General features: G+C 49.4%; 1 protein-coding gene across 1 annotated transcript in view; it reads left to right on the top strand.

Moving 5' to 3' along the window:
• Positions 1-6,692: 6,692 nt before the first annotated feature.
• The window catches only part of LOC103211608 (kallikrein-13-like), a 9,723-nt gene continuing 605 nt past the window's right edge, over positions 6,693-15,810 (top strand). The window contains exons 1-4 of the mRNA XM_007957587.1: positions 6,693-6,744; positions 12,827-13,016; positions 13,352-13,617; positions 14,647-14,783. Of these exons, the coding sequence (XP_007955778.1) occupies positions 6,693-6,744; positions 12,827-13,016; positions 13,352-13,617; positions 14,647-14,783 (645 nt within the window). The remainder of the gene's footprint in view (positions 6,745-12,826; positions 13,017-13,351; positions 13,618-14,646; positions 14,784-15,810) is intronic.

The following is a 15,810-nucleotide window of genomic DNA, read 5'->3' as shown; positions in this document are numbered from 1 at the left end:
AACCCCCAACTGTCCTACGGGAGAGAAATGTGACCTAAGTTCTTTCGTAAAGATTTCTAGTCTTGGAAACCCTAAGGGGCAGTTTTGCTCTACCCAACAGAGTCCCTACGGGGTGATATGATTCAATATCAACTAGATAGCAATAGCGTTGTTTTATTTGCATTAACATAGACTCAATGCCCCCTAAGCAAAACTCCCAGAATCTGCATTTTTAACAAGATCCTCACAGGACTCAAGGCAATTAAAATTTGACAAGTATCATTCCATGGTATTCATCCTCCATGTTGAATGGCCCCGTTCCCCAGTGATGAACACCCAGGTTCTCTCCGCTACCACCAGTAACGGTTCAATGACTATTTTCAGACATGTCCCTTATCTACCCATAGAAGACTTCTCTGGAATATCACTCAGAGACCACTGGACCCAATGACCTGCTCATAATCCATTTCACCAGGCACGGATAGGTTTACTTCTGGAGAAGAAGGTTTTCCATCTCCCCCTACCTTCAGCAATGCCTGCAACTCATTCATTCATTCAACAGATAGTCATTGAACCCTATTATGTGCCAGGACTGTTCTATGGACAAAACAGATAAACACTTCTGCCCTTGGGTAACCCACAACCTAGAGGGAAGGCGGACAAGAAAGAAAGAAATATGTAAAACCAAGTACGACAGATTGGAGTAAGTGCCATGGAGAAAAGAAAAAGAGGGTTAGAGGACAGAGTGTTGGAGGGGGTTTTCTATTTTAAGTTGAGTGGTCAAGGAAGTCTTCATGGACAAGATGGCAAGAATTGAAGGAGTCACACAGGTATCTGAGGTTCATGGACAAGATGGCAAGAATTGAAGGAGTCACACAGGTATCTGAGGTAGGTAGGAGGGGTCCAGAGGGAACAGCAGATATGAAGGCCCTGAGATGGGAGCATGACTAGTATGAGAGGGGCAAGAGGAGAGGATAGAAGATAAGGTCAAATGAGTACCAGAGGCCCAGACAGTGTAGAGTCTAGTATGTCACCATAAAGAAGGTTGACCTTCACTCTGAGTGACATGAGAACTCTGGAAGATTTTGAAGTGACCTGCTCTGGCCTACATTTTAAATGGACACTCTGGCTACTGTGTTGAAAATAGAGTTAAGGCAGATAAGGACCAAAGTGGGGAGACCAGCTAGGAAACGTGCAGTAACCTAAGTGAGGGATGATGGTGGCTTGGACCATCAGGGTGGTAAGAATGGAAGGTCATGAGATGTGGTTGGATTCTGGACATATTTTAAAGGTATATTTTTATATATGTATTTTTTTTTACATATTTTTTACTGTTAGAATATGATGACAAAATGGATGTGTGGTGTGAGGAAAGGGATTCAAGGGCAAGATTAAAGTTTTGGCTGAGAATGGAAGGATGAAGTGGCCATCCACTGAGAAACCCAAGACTGCAAGATAAGCATGTTCGGAAAATGAGCGGGTTGGAGAGCAGGAATTTGGTTTTAAACACGGAGGTGTGGAGTAGGTAGTTGGATAGTAAGTTAGGAGAGTTCAAGAGCCAGGTCTGGCTGGAGACATCAATTTGGGAGTCGTCAGCAGGTAGATAGTATTTAAAGCCATGAGATCACCAAGGGAGTGAGTGTAGACAGAAGAGAGGAAGGCCAATGATTGAGCCCTGGGGTGCTCCACCATGTAGAGATTGGGGAGATGAGGAAAAACCAGCACCCAGACACTGATGAGGAGCCAGCCAATGAGTTAGGAGGAAAACCAGGAGGGTGTAGTGTCCTAGAAGGCAAGGGAAAAAATAACTTTGAAGGAACAGGGAGAGATCCACGTGTTAAACGCTGCTGGTAACTCAAGTAAGATAACCCTGAAGCTGGTCATTGGATTCAGCAACACGGAGGTCACTGGTGCCCTTCACAGGGGGGCTATTGGTGGAGTGGTGGGGAAGAAAACCTTTGGGGAAGGGTTTCAAGGAAGGACAGGAGGAGAAGGGTTGAAGAGAGTGACAGTAGCCAACTTTTCAGTCAACAAGAGTAGAAATTGGGCCAGGAGTTGAAGGAGAACAGGAGGGTGGAGAAGTGTTTTATTTTTGTTTTGTTTTAATGGAAGACGGGGAAATTGTACGTTAATGGGACTGCTCCTGGAGGAAGAAAAAAACTGACAGAGTGGGCAAAAGAGAACTTCTGGAACCATGTCCTTGAGGAGGCAAGACAAGATGGGTTATCAGACACAGTGGAAAGGGTCTTGTTAGATGGAGCTCAGGTGGTTCGTCTGTTGAAATGGGAGAGGAGGCAGAGGCGGTGGGCACAGACACAGGTAGGTGGCAAGACTGAACTTTCTAATTTCTGCTGTGGGTGGTATGGCAATGCTTCAAGGGTCAGGTTATTATTGGAACCACTGTCTTTAGTGACATGGGTCCAGCTTCAAAGAATCCATGTCTCTCAACTCCTTGTGCACCTTTCTCTCTAAGGGTGGAGATTATACAGGTAGAAATTGGTTTCTGTCCTGGGATCCGTCTATCTTTCTGTCTCTGTGTCTTTCATGTTCTCTGTCCTCTCCCACCGCTCTGGCTTTCTCTCCCTGAATATTTGTTCTTTTGTGCCTTTCCTTGTTTCCCCCCTCCCTTCATGTTTGTATCCAGGCCCCTCCTCTGGGCTTGGGTGTGGGGCCAACCTTCTCGCCCCAACCAGCACTTCCAACCAGACCTTCCAGTTCCAGTTTGACAAAGAAGCCCATTTTGAAGCCAAGCTATAGGGTGGAGCCTCCAAGAACCTCAGGTTCTCTTCATCTCGAGCTCTGCTTATTCATATTCACGGCCCTTAGACTGTGTCTGGCAGGTTCTCTCCCAAGGACCTTCAAATATTAATTCATTGATGGTGCCATTTTACAAATGAGGAAACCAAGGCAGAGAGAAGCCACGTCACATGCTCAAGTCACATAGCTAATACGTGACAGAGCTGGGATTCAAACCCAGGTAGTTTGGAGCTCCAGATGTTAATCACTCTTAACCTCGAGACAACACTGCCCCTTTCTCTGATCCTTGTTTCTTTGTATGGCCCTTATTTTTTGTGGAAAGACACTAATCTATGAAAGGCTCTGGATTTGGTCCAGGCTGCGTGTGACTTCCAGCATCCCACTGCCCTCTACTGGCTCCACTTATCTTGTTGATTAGATGAAGAGGCAGAACTCACCCAGCCCTCAGTGAGTCCATGACCTTACTTCAGTGGGAGAGAAAGCCATCTAGTCCCAGCCTATCAAAACCCCTCATACCCGTGTTGACCTGGTACTCAACCCTCAGTGAATGTCAAAGAGAGCTGCCCCCAGTCCAGGGCCCAGCCCTTCTCAAGTGAGAAAGTTTTTGCTTGAAGTGTGGACCCAGGCCACAAGAGGGCACAGGTACCCCAGTTTCCAGTGACAGCTCTGTCACCTCACTTAACCTGGCATCCTCCCTCTTGCCACCTCATCTGAACCCAGCTGCGCTGAAAAAGAATAGCTCAGCACCTTCCCTGGGCACAGCCCTGTAAAGTGGAGAAAACACAGAGGAAGAGAGCTGGTATCCTTTCGTCACCCTGCACTCGATCAACTATGACGCAGCCCACTCCCACCAAAGCCGTACCCCTCATCTCCAGTCATCGACACCAAATCAACCCACAACTCCAACTGTACCTCAACGTCTCCCCATCCAAAACCTTATCTTGGCCCCCTCTCCAGCCCCAACCCAGTAGGACCCCATGGACACCCTCATCCCCAAACCCCTCCCATTTACAATCCAACTCCATCCCAAACACCAACTCTGGTACCACCTCCAACCCCATGACTCCCCCATCCCATTTCCATTTTCTTCCCAAAATTCACTTGCGTTCCCAATGTTGTTATCAGACCCATCCTAAACTTAATCACCCCAATCCCACATAGCATAGGAGTAATTGTAAAGACTTTGAAATGGGCCCAACAGATTACTAAGTGTCTCAGTGCAAAACTAGATGGGTTATTTGATTCTGTGTGGTCTCTGCATCTTTCTTGTCTTGGAGCTGTTTTTGCTGTGTTGCTAGGGGATGTTGAGTCAGTTCCAATTCGTAGTGACCCCTGTTCAACGGAACAGAACACTGGCTGGTCCTGCATCTTTCTCCCAATTGTTACTACATTTGAGCCCATCGCTGCAGCCCGCGTCAGTCCATCTCATTGAGGCTCTTCCTCTTTTTCACTGACCCTCTACCTAGGGTCCTTCTCCAGGGACTAGCCCCGCCTGATAACATGTCCCAAGCAAGTGAGATGACATCTCTCCATTCTTGCTTCTAAGGAGCATTCTGGCTGTACTTCTTCCAAGACAGACCTATTCATTCTCTTGGCAGTTCATGGTGTATTCAATATTCTTCACCAACACCGTAATTCAAATGCTATTTTATAACCCTGTAAACTATAGACAGTTGACAGCAATGCAAATACCTCTTGTCCATAACCACACGAATGAGTTTTGTCAGGTGGAGGTATACCTAATTTTTCTCCTTTCCTGTGGAATCAGTGAGTTTTGCATCTGTTTGTAAAATCACTTCGGCATTCCTTACCACCTATCCACATGGAGTTTTTTGAATTCTCCTTTGAACCGTTTGTAACTAACATCTTACACGTTCCCTCATTTATTAAGCACTTACAATAAACTCTTTGATATATGTTCACTTTATATGTGCATGAAAGTTAGGGTTATACCTTTTAAAAATGTATCCTTTAACCTTAGATTCTATCCCTACATCCAAATCGTAACACCCTCCACATGGGCCATACCAGCTTGACATGAACCATCCCCTGAAGCATCTCTGCTCCTTGTCCTCCTCCTGACACCACAGCTCTCTCTCTTCCCAGACTCCATCTGGTCCTCATCGCTGGCCTTCTTCCAAATTCTGACCCCACCTCTGTCCTCCCTAATCCTGCCCCGTCCACCTCCCTGATTAACTCAGGGCCCCACCCAGCCGCAGTTCCAGGAGACACCCATTCATTCCCAAAACACCACCCCTTCCTCCTTCCTCTTCCCCTTCATCACAGCCCCCAGAATACTTTGGATCCTGCTTGTCCCTCTCCACCGATGTCCCCGTGGACGCCCTCGTCCTATCTGGTCCTGCTCCTGAAAGGATATTTATTCAAAATACTAGTTTCCCAGGGCCCATCCCTGCCTCACCCCAATAGAAGGACAGTTGACTTTTCTCTCCATCTTTCTAAATATTCCCTTCTTGTACCCGATGGTGGTGTATGGGGGTGAGGAGATGAGGACATGGCATCTAAGATGATGGAGTTGGAGTCAAGCATCTTACGTCTTTTCAGAAGACGAAGTTGGGGCTGGGATTAGACTGGAAATAGAAATTTGGACATGTTGGGCTTGATGTTGAGAGAGAAATTTGGGATTGAGGGTAAGACTGGCATGAACGGATAGTCTGTGTTGTTGGTGTTATGTGCCGTTGAGTCGGACCCAACTCATAGCGACCCTTCCTTGGGTTTCCGAGGCTGTATCACTATGGAAGTAGATTGCCCAACTTTCCTTCCGAGGAGTGGCTGGGGGGTTTGAATCGTCAGCCTTCTGGTTAGCAGTCGAGTGCTTGAGGCACTATGCTACCAGAGCTCCCAGATAGTCTGTAGGTAAAGCTTATGGTCAAGGTTGGGTACAGAGATGGGAATAGAATGTAAAATGTCCATTTGGGAGCTGAGTATATGGAAGATATACATGGGGCTGCAGATGGGGTTGGACGTAGGCATGGTGTTAACAACCAATTAGACTCACGCCATGCAGACAGTCTTAACTCATAGCAACCCCCATGGGGGTCTTTGCGGAAGTAGATCGCCCCATCTTCCTACCACAGAGCAGCTGGTGGGTTTGAACCACTGACCTTCTGGTTAGCAGCCACATGACTTACCCACTGCAGTGACCAGAAAATGCATGGGGTTTGGGGTGGGTTTGGGGACGGGAACGGACTTTCCTCTGGTTGGATTTCACTGCTTCCAAAGTTCACAGTGGGGTTCAAGCCGGGCTTGGGCGGGTCCAAGTCTGGGTCCCAGCTGGTCCCCAACGCTCCGCCCTCGGAGGGCCAAGCCCTGGCAGAGTGGGGGGAGGGGTGCCTACAGCCTGCTGAGCCGGAGGGGGTGGAGAAGGGGAGGCCGGGGACGAGGAAATACTGAGGGCGCTGGGGGAGGGAGTTCAGGGGTTAAAAGCCATGGGTCCGGGCTGAAGTGAGAGGCTGCCGGCCGGCTGGGACTCCAGGCCTGGGCCGTTCTTCCAGGTAGGGTCGGCCTGGGGAGGGGGCGGGCGTGGAGTGATGCAGGGAGGAGGAGGAGGAGGAGGAGGAGGGCTGAGCGGGGAAGGGGACGAGGGCCAACAGCTGAGTCAGGGGTGGCGAGGAACATGGCTGGTGGCGCTGACAGAGAGACAGAAACGTGCAGAGACGGAGCGAGATGGAGGAGGCGGCGAAGATGAACAGAGACTGAGCCGGAGAGCGGACCCCAGGACCCAGCGAGGGGTGAGGGGCCGCGAGCCGCAGCCCCGAGGGTGCAGGCTGCAGCGTGACCCCAGCAGAGGACGGAAGTGGGGTGCAGGCGTGGGGAGATCCAAGGATGGGATGCGCGAGAACACAGGGATTCCAGAAATGGGGGGCTCCGGGCTCACCTTAACACCCCCCCCTTCGACTTCTCCTAGGCCCCGCCTTGCCCCCCACCCGGGAGCCGCCATGTGGCCCTTGGCTGCAGTCATCACCTCCTTGACCGTGGCCTTGACGGACGGTGAGAACGCGCGGGGGTGGAGGCGGGGTGGCTGCTCGGGACAGTGGTGGGAGGGGTCGGGCCGGGGTGGGGGGGCGTGGGGGGCCGCGAGCTCCGCCTCCCGCCCACGCGGGGCCGGGCCCCAGGACCGCCCAGAAAGCGCCCTGCTTGTCCCTGCGTGACCCGGTTTCCCTACTGGGATCAACCCACCTTCCCCACTGAGTTCAGTTTCTTCCCCTCTGACCTCAGACCCCTCCCTGGGGGGGCGCCCTCAGCTCTGTGTCTCCCACAAAGTCCCTTCTTTAACTATTGCACTCTGCACCCCAGCGTCCCCCCCACCCAAGCCCCCTCAAAACACACAGCAGCCCCCATCACATTCGGTGCCTCTTGGCCTCACTGTAAGCTCTGGGAGTCCAAGAAGTGGGACAGACACGAGCTCAAATCCTCCTGCTGCTACTGCCTGGCTGTGTGACTTGGAACAAGTAACTTAGCTTCTCTGTGCCTCCATTTCTTCATCATGAAATGGGAGCCAAGGGTTGATGTAACTACACAAGGAGGGTAATTGGAGTAAAGTGCTCAGTGAATGGCAGGTAAAAGGAACTCAAACATTAGTCATTACGATTACTTTATTATTATTTCTTCATTCCAGCCTCACCCAGAACCTGCTCATTCATGTCGCCTTTAAGCCTTAGGGTGACCCAAAACCTATCTGAGCCCACCTCAAGCTGGTCTCCCAAGCTTTCTCTCCTCACACCTAACGTTCTTCCCTGCTTGCAGGCAAGTTCTCTAGAAACCCCAGACATGCACCATCCAGTCATTCATTCAACCAATAACTGAGTGCCAGGCACTGTGCTGGGTGTCGTTCAAGCTCACACTGTTCCCAGCTCCCAGAGCCTAGCGGGGATGGACACAGACACACCTGAGATAATTATCCTAGTAATTAGTTAATAATTAGTTGCAACTGTGACATGAGACAAAGGCTTGGAGGAGCCAAGCCAGAGATGTAATGGTATCTCCTGACCCACACGGTCTCCCAAAGGAGTTGAGCTGAGGCCTGAAGGAGGACGTAGAGCCAGGCGCCTGGCACTGCCCCTGCCCATCGGTGGGGTGGCCCCTGTCCCTTGAGGACACTCCCAGGCAACATGTCCATGCCCTGAGTGCCTCCTGGCGGCCACGCCCTGGGCTAGGTGCTCCACAGACATGGTTGTGTGGAGTCCTCAGCTGCCCTAGGAGGTGGTACTGTGTGCCGGGGAGTCCATCCAACTCCTACGACCCAAGCCACAGTTGTGGGGTGGATTCCTACTCGTAGCTACCTGTAGGACATCGCAGTACTGCCCCATAGGGTTTCCAAGGCTGTATTCTTTACAGAAGCAGCTCACCAAGTCTCTTCTTCCATGGCGTAGCTGGTGGGTTCCAGCCACTGAACTTTTGGTTAGTAGCCAAGTGCTTAAGCATTGTGCCACTAGGGTTCCTTCCTTACCAGGTGTTGTTGTTGTTGTTGTTATGTGCCCTCGAGTCGGCCCCCACTCAAAGAAACCCCTCCTTGGGTTTCCGAGGCGGTATCACTACGGAAGTAGATTGCCCAACCTTCCTTCCAAGGAGTGGCTGGTGGGTTTGAACCGCCAGCCTTCTGGTTAATGGTCAAGTGCCTTAGGCACTATGCCACCAGAGCTCCTTCCTTACCAGGTAGGTGCACGTATTCACTCCATAGTTTTCACAGCTGAAAAACCCAAGACTCAGAGACAGAAGGGTCCTGTCGCAAATACATTTGCAGTCCCTGAACCAGGATCCAAATCCAGGTTATCCTTCTGACAAAACCACCTTCTTAATTTCCTTCCTTCCACCCTTCCTTCCTCCTTCCTTCCCTCCCTCCCCTCCGCCTTCCCTCCCTCCCTTTTATTCTCCCCTCCCCTCCCTCCCTCCCTTTCTCTTACTTAAATAATAAGTGCTTCAGAGTCTCTGGGTGGTACAGTTAACACACCCAGCTGCTAACTGGAATCTTGGAGGGCTGAGTTGATTCTGACTCATAGTGACCCCATCGGGCAGAGCAGAACTGCCCCATAGGGTTTCCTAGGTAGGAGCTCTGGTGGCGCAGTACCTAAGGCACTTGACTGCTAACCAGAAGGCTGGCGGTTCAAACCCACCAGCCACTCCTCGGAAGGAAGGTTGGGCAATCCTACTTCCGTAGTGATACTGCCTCGGAAACCCAAGGAGGGGTCGCTATGAGTCGGGTCCGACTCGACGGCACATAACAACACCCACAACGTGGGTTGGAATCAACTTGACAGCAGTGGGTTCGTTTTTGGTTTTAATCTTTACAGGGGCAGATCTCCAGGTTTTTCTCCTGCCAAGCTGCTGGATGGGTTCAAACCGCTGTCCTTTTGGTTAGCAGCTGAGCACTGTTGAACACTGCAACTGCCAGTGAGAGATGGAGTGTTACAGTTCCCCGTTTACAGCTGAGAAAATTGAGGCTGGAGTCTTGCGCAAGACTGTAGATAAGGAAAGTGGCACACCGCTGCAGCTGGCTAGCTGACCCACTGCCCGTGCTGTGTCTCCAATGCCAGGCACAGTGCCTGACATGCACAAAGGTCACTCAAGGAGCTCCCACTGTGTGCTAGGTGCCGTGCAAGGTGTTGAGGATGCCACAATGATTGAAGCACTTAATGTGCCTGTTCTTAGTGGACTTTGCAGTCAAGGTGGGGAGATGGGGGAAAAAAGACTTAAAATGGAAATAGGGGAATAACAAAGATTTCTCTGAAGAAAATCAAGAAGGAGGAATGTAATAAGGAATGTCTGGGGTCAGGAGGGATAGCCTTAGACCAGGTGGCCAGGGATGACCTCTCGAAGAGGTAGCATTTGAGTTGAGCTCTCAGATATATGATCTTTAGATTGTACACCATTGTCCAGTAGAACTTCCTGCCGTGAAGGAAAATATCGCGTGTCCACATTATCCAATATGGTAGCCACTGGCTACAAGGAAGGCTTTTGAAAAGTGGCTGGTGCAAAGGATGAGCTAATTTTTTTTTTTTTTAAAGAGCTTGTTTTACATTCAATGTAATGCGTACATTTAGTTTTATTCCCCATTCTCCATGTCCAACCCTAACCCTGTCTCCTCCCCTCCCTACCCTGCAACCCTCATCATTATGCACTCCTGTTTGTCCTGCATGTCCTCGGTTTGAATGTTGGTCCTCTGGTGTCCCATGGTCTATTGCTCTAAGGGAGGTATTACCGTAGAGTATGTGGGTACGTCATCCTGGGTTGAGTGGTCTGCATGTACATCTTGTTAACTATTGGGCTGAGAGCCCGACCCTGAGGGTGAGTTTTATTCCAGGCACAGAATGTATTCCATGGCCATAGTATTAGGGGTCTCACCAGACTCCATCTGACCAGTGATTCTGGTCATTATTGAGTTTTGGGTTTTGTTCCACGTTTTTCTTCCCACTCTATCCAGGATCTCCAGATTTGATTCTCTCCTGAGTGGTTGGCATTGGTAGCTGGGCACCATCTAGTTCTTCTGGTCTTGAGGCCATCATGTCCTAGGGCTGATTGCTTCCAATGCCCTTGTTCTTTTTTGTTGTTGTTGCGTTCTTCTTCACTTCCGACGCTAGGAGGCCATTAGTTGCATCTTAGATGGCTGCTTGCAAGCTTTTGAGACCCCAGTCGCTACTCACCAATGTAGGACGTGGAGCAATGCTTTTAAGTATTTTGTTGTGCCAATTGAGTCTGGTGTCCCCCAGTACTATGGTCCTGAGGTAGTAGATCTATTGGATCTCTCTCCCATAGTGTCGGGATGAGGATGAACTAAATTTTAAATTAAACTCTTTATTTCATTTCAAAACAATTTTTGCTGTTGTTGTTGATCGATGAGTGTCTACCTTCCTGGTGTTATTGTTCAACTTGCAGACTTGTCTGTCATTTGGCTGAAGGTTGAGCCATAGGGGTGAGTTCAGTCCCAGGATTGAAGGGTATCTAAGGACCATAGTCTCAGGGGTTCCTCCAGTTTCTAGCAGACCAGTAAGCCTGGGCCTTTTTATGACGTTGAGTTTTGTTCCACATTTTTCTCCCTCTCTGTCCCGGGCCTCCTACTGTGTTCCCGTTCAGAGCAGTCAGCACCATCTAGCCCTTCTGGTCTCAGAATTTTACTTAATGTTAATTAACTTAAATTTTAATGGCCACAGGTGACTAGTGACCTCCATATTGGATGGCACAGATCTAGAGAAGGAACATTCCAGGAACAGGAAGCGAGAAGAAAGCCTTGGTGTGTTTGAAGAATAGACCCAGGTAGTTGTAACAGATTGGATGAGGGGACAGAGGGAAGAGATGGGGTCAGAGAGGCTGGTACCAGCCAGATGATACAAGTCCTGCAAACGTTGGAAAGGCTCTGGAGTTTATTTTAAAGGAAGCCGCAGCAGGATGTTAAATCTGGGAGTGTCGTGGCCAGACTTTCCTTGTTTAAAGATCCTTGCAGTTGTTTTGAGAACAGTGGATTGGAGGGGTGTACAAGTGGAAGCATTTATGAGACCATTGTAGTCTATTCAGAGTCCGCAGGTGGTGCAAATGATTAATGCACTCAGCTGCTAACCAAAAGGCTGCAGGTTCAAGTCCAACCAGAGGCACCTTGGAAGAAAAGTCTGGTGATCTACTTCTGAAAAATCAGCCATTGAAAACTCTGTGGAGCACAGTTCTACTCTGACACATTTCAGGTCATTGTGTGTTGGAACTGACTCCAGAGCAGCTGATTTGGTGGTGTAGTCACTCAGGCGAGAGAAGATAGGGACTCTGGACCAGGATGGGGGCAGACGACTGGAGAACTGAAGAGATGATGGGTAGTTAGGAGGGAAACCAGGAGGACTTGTTGGTCATGGATGATGAAGGAAAGAGGATAAGCAAGATGACTCCCAAGTTGGGAGCTGAGCACCGAGGTGGGGAAGACTGTACGAGGAAGAGTTTTAGTTGAGAAAATCAAGTTGAGGATGCAAACATTAAGATACATGGGAGATGGTCAAGTTGACAGTATTTATATATTTGGAGTCTAAAAGAAAAGCTCAGGGCTAGAGATGTGAAATTGGGAGCAGTTGGCCTATAGATGACAATTAAAACCATAGATGCTTTCAGTAAATTATGTTGATGCATGGATGGATAGATGGGTGTGTGGATCAATGGATGGATGGATGGGTGTGTGGATCAATGGATGGACGATGGTTAGGTGAAGAGTAGATGGGAGGTGAATGGTGGGTGGCTGCTGGGTTGTTGACTGAGAGGTTAGGATGGATGGGTGGATGGATGGTGGTAGTTAGGTGGTTGTATGGATGGATGGATAGGTGGGTGGATGAGTGCGTAGATGGATAGATTAATGGAGAGGTGAATGAATGGCTAAATTAAAGGATGGATGAATACATATGGATGGATGGGTGGATGGATGAATGGGTAGGTGTATGGATGGATGGATGGTTGAATGGATGGATAGTTGGATGGCTGGGTGGATGGATAGATGGCTGGATGTATGGGTCCATGGAATGGATGGATGGATATGGATAGATGGATGGATGGATGTTTAGATGGATATATGGATGGACGTTTGAATGGATGGATGGGCAGATGGATGGATAGATGCATGGATGGATGGATGGATGGATGTTTGGTGGATAGATGGAAGGATGGATGGATATATGGACGGATGTTTGGATAGATGGATAGATTTCATGGATGATGGATGGATAGATACCGACCAGTTAAACATGTAAGCCAATATCATTTCTGCCTCCTGAAATCCATCTTCATGCAGAAATGATAGAGAAAATGCAGGTGGGAGAATGTCAGGTTTCTGCTTTCCTGACTTTTTACCATACTGGACTCATTCCCTACACTCTTCTCTGAACCCCCACTGAAGAGTTGGGTGTTTCTACAGAAAAGGATGCTGCCTGTTTGCTTTGACTCATCTCCACCGGATGTAAGATGGCAACTCCCAGAGACCATTAAATGAATTATCAGCTTCTGGTCACCCAGAGCAAAATTATGACCCTCTCTCTGTCCAGGAACCACAACTCCAGGCTTCCTCCTCCGCTTTGGATAAATGTTTCTATTAATTTCTCTCCCCTACCAGGCATCTCTCAGGAGTACCCCAAGATTCTGAACGGCACCAATGGAACCAGTGGATTTCTGCCAGGCGGCTACACCTGCCGCCCCCACTCCCAGCCCTGGCAGGTGGCCCTACTAGTGAGAGGGCGGCTGCTGTGTGGGGGAGTCCTGGTCCACCCCAAATGGGTCCTCACTGCAGCACATTGTCTGAAGGAGTATGTGGGGGCCATGGGAGAAGGGGGTAGGGATGAGAATGGGACTGGGGTCCTGACTGGGCGTGGAGTTGGATTTCAAGATGGGGTTGAGGTTAAAATTGGGGAAGGGCATGAGGATGAGAAAAGTTTGGTGTGGAAATCTGGGAGTGGTGTGGGAATAGTTGAGGATTTTGTAGGATTGAGTTGGGAGCAAGGACAGAGATGTGTTTGTTGTTTGGGTATGGGAGGAGTGGGGTTCGCCTGGGGGTGGGGAAGAGGCTGAGGGCAGGACTGGGAAGGAGATGGAGATGGGTTCGTCCATCCCCCTAAGCACCCTTTCCTTCCTTCACCCACAGCGGGTACAGAGTGTACCTGGGCAAGCACGCTCTGGGGCGTGTGGAAGCCAGTGAGCAGGTGAGGGAGGTAGTCCTCTCCATCCCCCATCCTGAATACCAGAGCAGCCCCACCCACCTGAACCACGACCATGACATCATGCTTCTGGAGCTAGAGGCCCCGGTCCAGCTGACTCGCCACATCGGCGTCCTGCCCCTCTCCCACAAGTGCCTACCCACCGGAACCTGCTGCCTGGTGTCTGGCTGGGGCACCACCAGCAGCCCGCAGGGTGAGGTCCCACACGTCTGGCTTGAAGGCTCATAGAATTGATGGGGGTGCAGGGTGAGGGGGATTGGGGCAGAAACAGGAGGGAAGGTGGAGAAAGATTCCTTTTTGTTAACAAGAGCCCGCGGCACGTTCGTAGCATCCCTGGCTCTCTCCTGTTCTCATGCTTGTATCTTTGTCCTCAATGCACCAACCTCCCTTCCCACTGCTCATATCTCTTCCCACCTTTCCTTCTCATGTTCTCCGCATCTTGATTCTCTGCCTCTCACCATCTGTCTTCCTATTTCTTCCCAGCTTCTTCCCTGGAACTTTCTTCCATGGTCTCTCACTCCATCTCTCTCCTCAGCCATCTCCCCATTTATATCCCTTCCTCCCAGTTCCCTGTTCCATCCCTCCCCATCTTTCTCTCCACCTATTCCCCTATTTTTTTTTTTTTCCATACCTGATCATTCTGCCTGTCTACCTATGTGTCCACCTGCAGGTTAGTGTTTGTTATAACTGCTAAGGCAGGAGCGTGTGTGTGGAAGTGTCTACCTTTGTTGTCCGTACATCTCATGTATCTCTCTGTATCTTGCTTTTCTTTAGTATTACTGTGGTGGTCACTCACTTTTGGTATATTGCCTTTCCCTTCAGCCAAATCACCATGTGCCTCTTACCTAGCTAATTGTCCATCCTCTCTGTAACCAACACAGAAAGTTTCTTCTATTTATAAACTTTTCCTTGACTTTTTACAATAGTAGACTCATGCAGTATTTATCCTTCTGTGATTGACACGTTATGACATATTGACATGTTATCCTTCACACAACATAATGGCCTCCCACTCCATCCTCATTGTACTCACTTCCACATGCTTATCTCCAGTTTCTGTCCCTGCCATCTCTTCCTCCAGCTACATGCTTCATGCGTTCCCCCATCTCTCTCTTCCTATCTTTACTTTCCACCAACACCCTGCCCATGCAATGCTCCAACTTAACCCCCACGCCATAGTCCGTCCAGGACAGACAGCCTTAGACCTTTCTCTCTTCCCCAGTGAGTTACCCAAAGACTCTACAATGCGCTAACATCCAGCTGCGCTCAGACGAGGAGTGTCGTCAAGTCTACCCTGGGAAGATCACTCCCAACATGCTGTGTGCCGGTACACAAGAGGGTGGTAAGGATTCTTGTGAGGTGAGAACACGGGGTTTGCGGATTGCCATGCACGGAGAGGGGAAGCCAGCAAGGAGTTAGGGCTGAGACTTGGGGGAGCGGGGAGGAGAAAGTTCCGCTTCCAGTCTTGGGAGAACCTGTCTTTGTAAAATGAGATACCCCCTAGTCAATGAGGTCAAGACATCCATGGACAATGTAACTCGACTCAAGCAACAGCTTTGACCGAGTGGCTTCCCAGATGCCTGTAGTGAGCTCCATAAAGGTTAGGATTCTTTTGGTAGCAAAGACAGAAACCTAAGTCAAACTAGCTTCAACAAAAAGTCAATTCAAACTGGCTCAGGAAAGAAAAAAAAATTTTTTTTTAAACTGACTTTGTTAACTGAAAAGTCCAAGGTCCAGCTGAATCCAGGTGCTCAGATAACGTTTTAAGACTCGCAGCAACTCTCTTCTCTGTGGTAGCTTCATTATTCATTGGGATTTTCCCATGCAAAGGCAAGATGCCCCCAGCAGCTCTGGGCTTACATCCTACCTTCTAAGCAACTCTATTGGAGAAGAATGTCTCTTTCCCCACGGTTTACCCCAAAGTCTTGAGTTTGAGTGTGACTTGAATCGTGTGTCCATCCCTGACCCATCACTCTGGAGAGAACTGTAGGTCCTATGACCAACTGTGGAACCAGACCAAATGACATACAGGCAATCCTCGCGTTACGAACAGTCTGACTTACCAACAACTTCTGTTTGTCCTTTCAAGTTCTGTGAATTTGTTCGCTTTGCAATGATCGAACCAGCCCTTACTCACAACAGAGTCTTCCTCCCGATCACCTCCACTTGCTGAATGTGCAGCTTTAAAATCATTGAAAAGGCTTTGAGACTTTTCTTGCTGGTGGCATAGTGCCTAAGGCATCTGACTGCTAACCAGAAGGCTGGCGGTTCAAACCCACCAGCCACGCCTCAGAAGGAAGGTTGGGCAATCTACTTCCGTAGTGATACTGCCTCGGAAACCCAAGGAGGGGTCGCTATGAGTCAAGTCAAGTCAATGGCAGTGACT

The sequence above is a fragment of the Orycteropus afer genome, unplaced genomic scaffold (genome assembly GCF_000298275.1).
Source record: "Orycteropus afer afer isolate SDZICR_OR568_19922 unplaced genomic scaffold, OryAfe1.0 scaffold00765, whole genome shotgun sequence".
In the NCBI taxonomy this organism is placed as follows: Eukaryota; Metazoa; Chordata; class Mammalia; order Tubulidentata; family Orycteropodidae; genus Orycteropus; species Orycteropus afer.
Note: the sequence above shows the minus strand (reverse complement) of the source record. Positions and strands in the feature narration are given on the sequence as shown.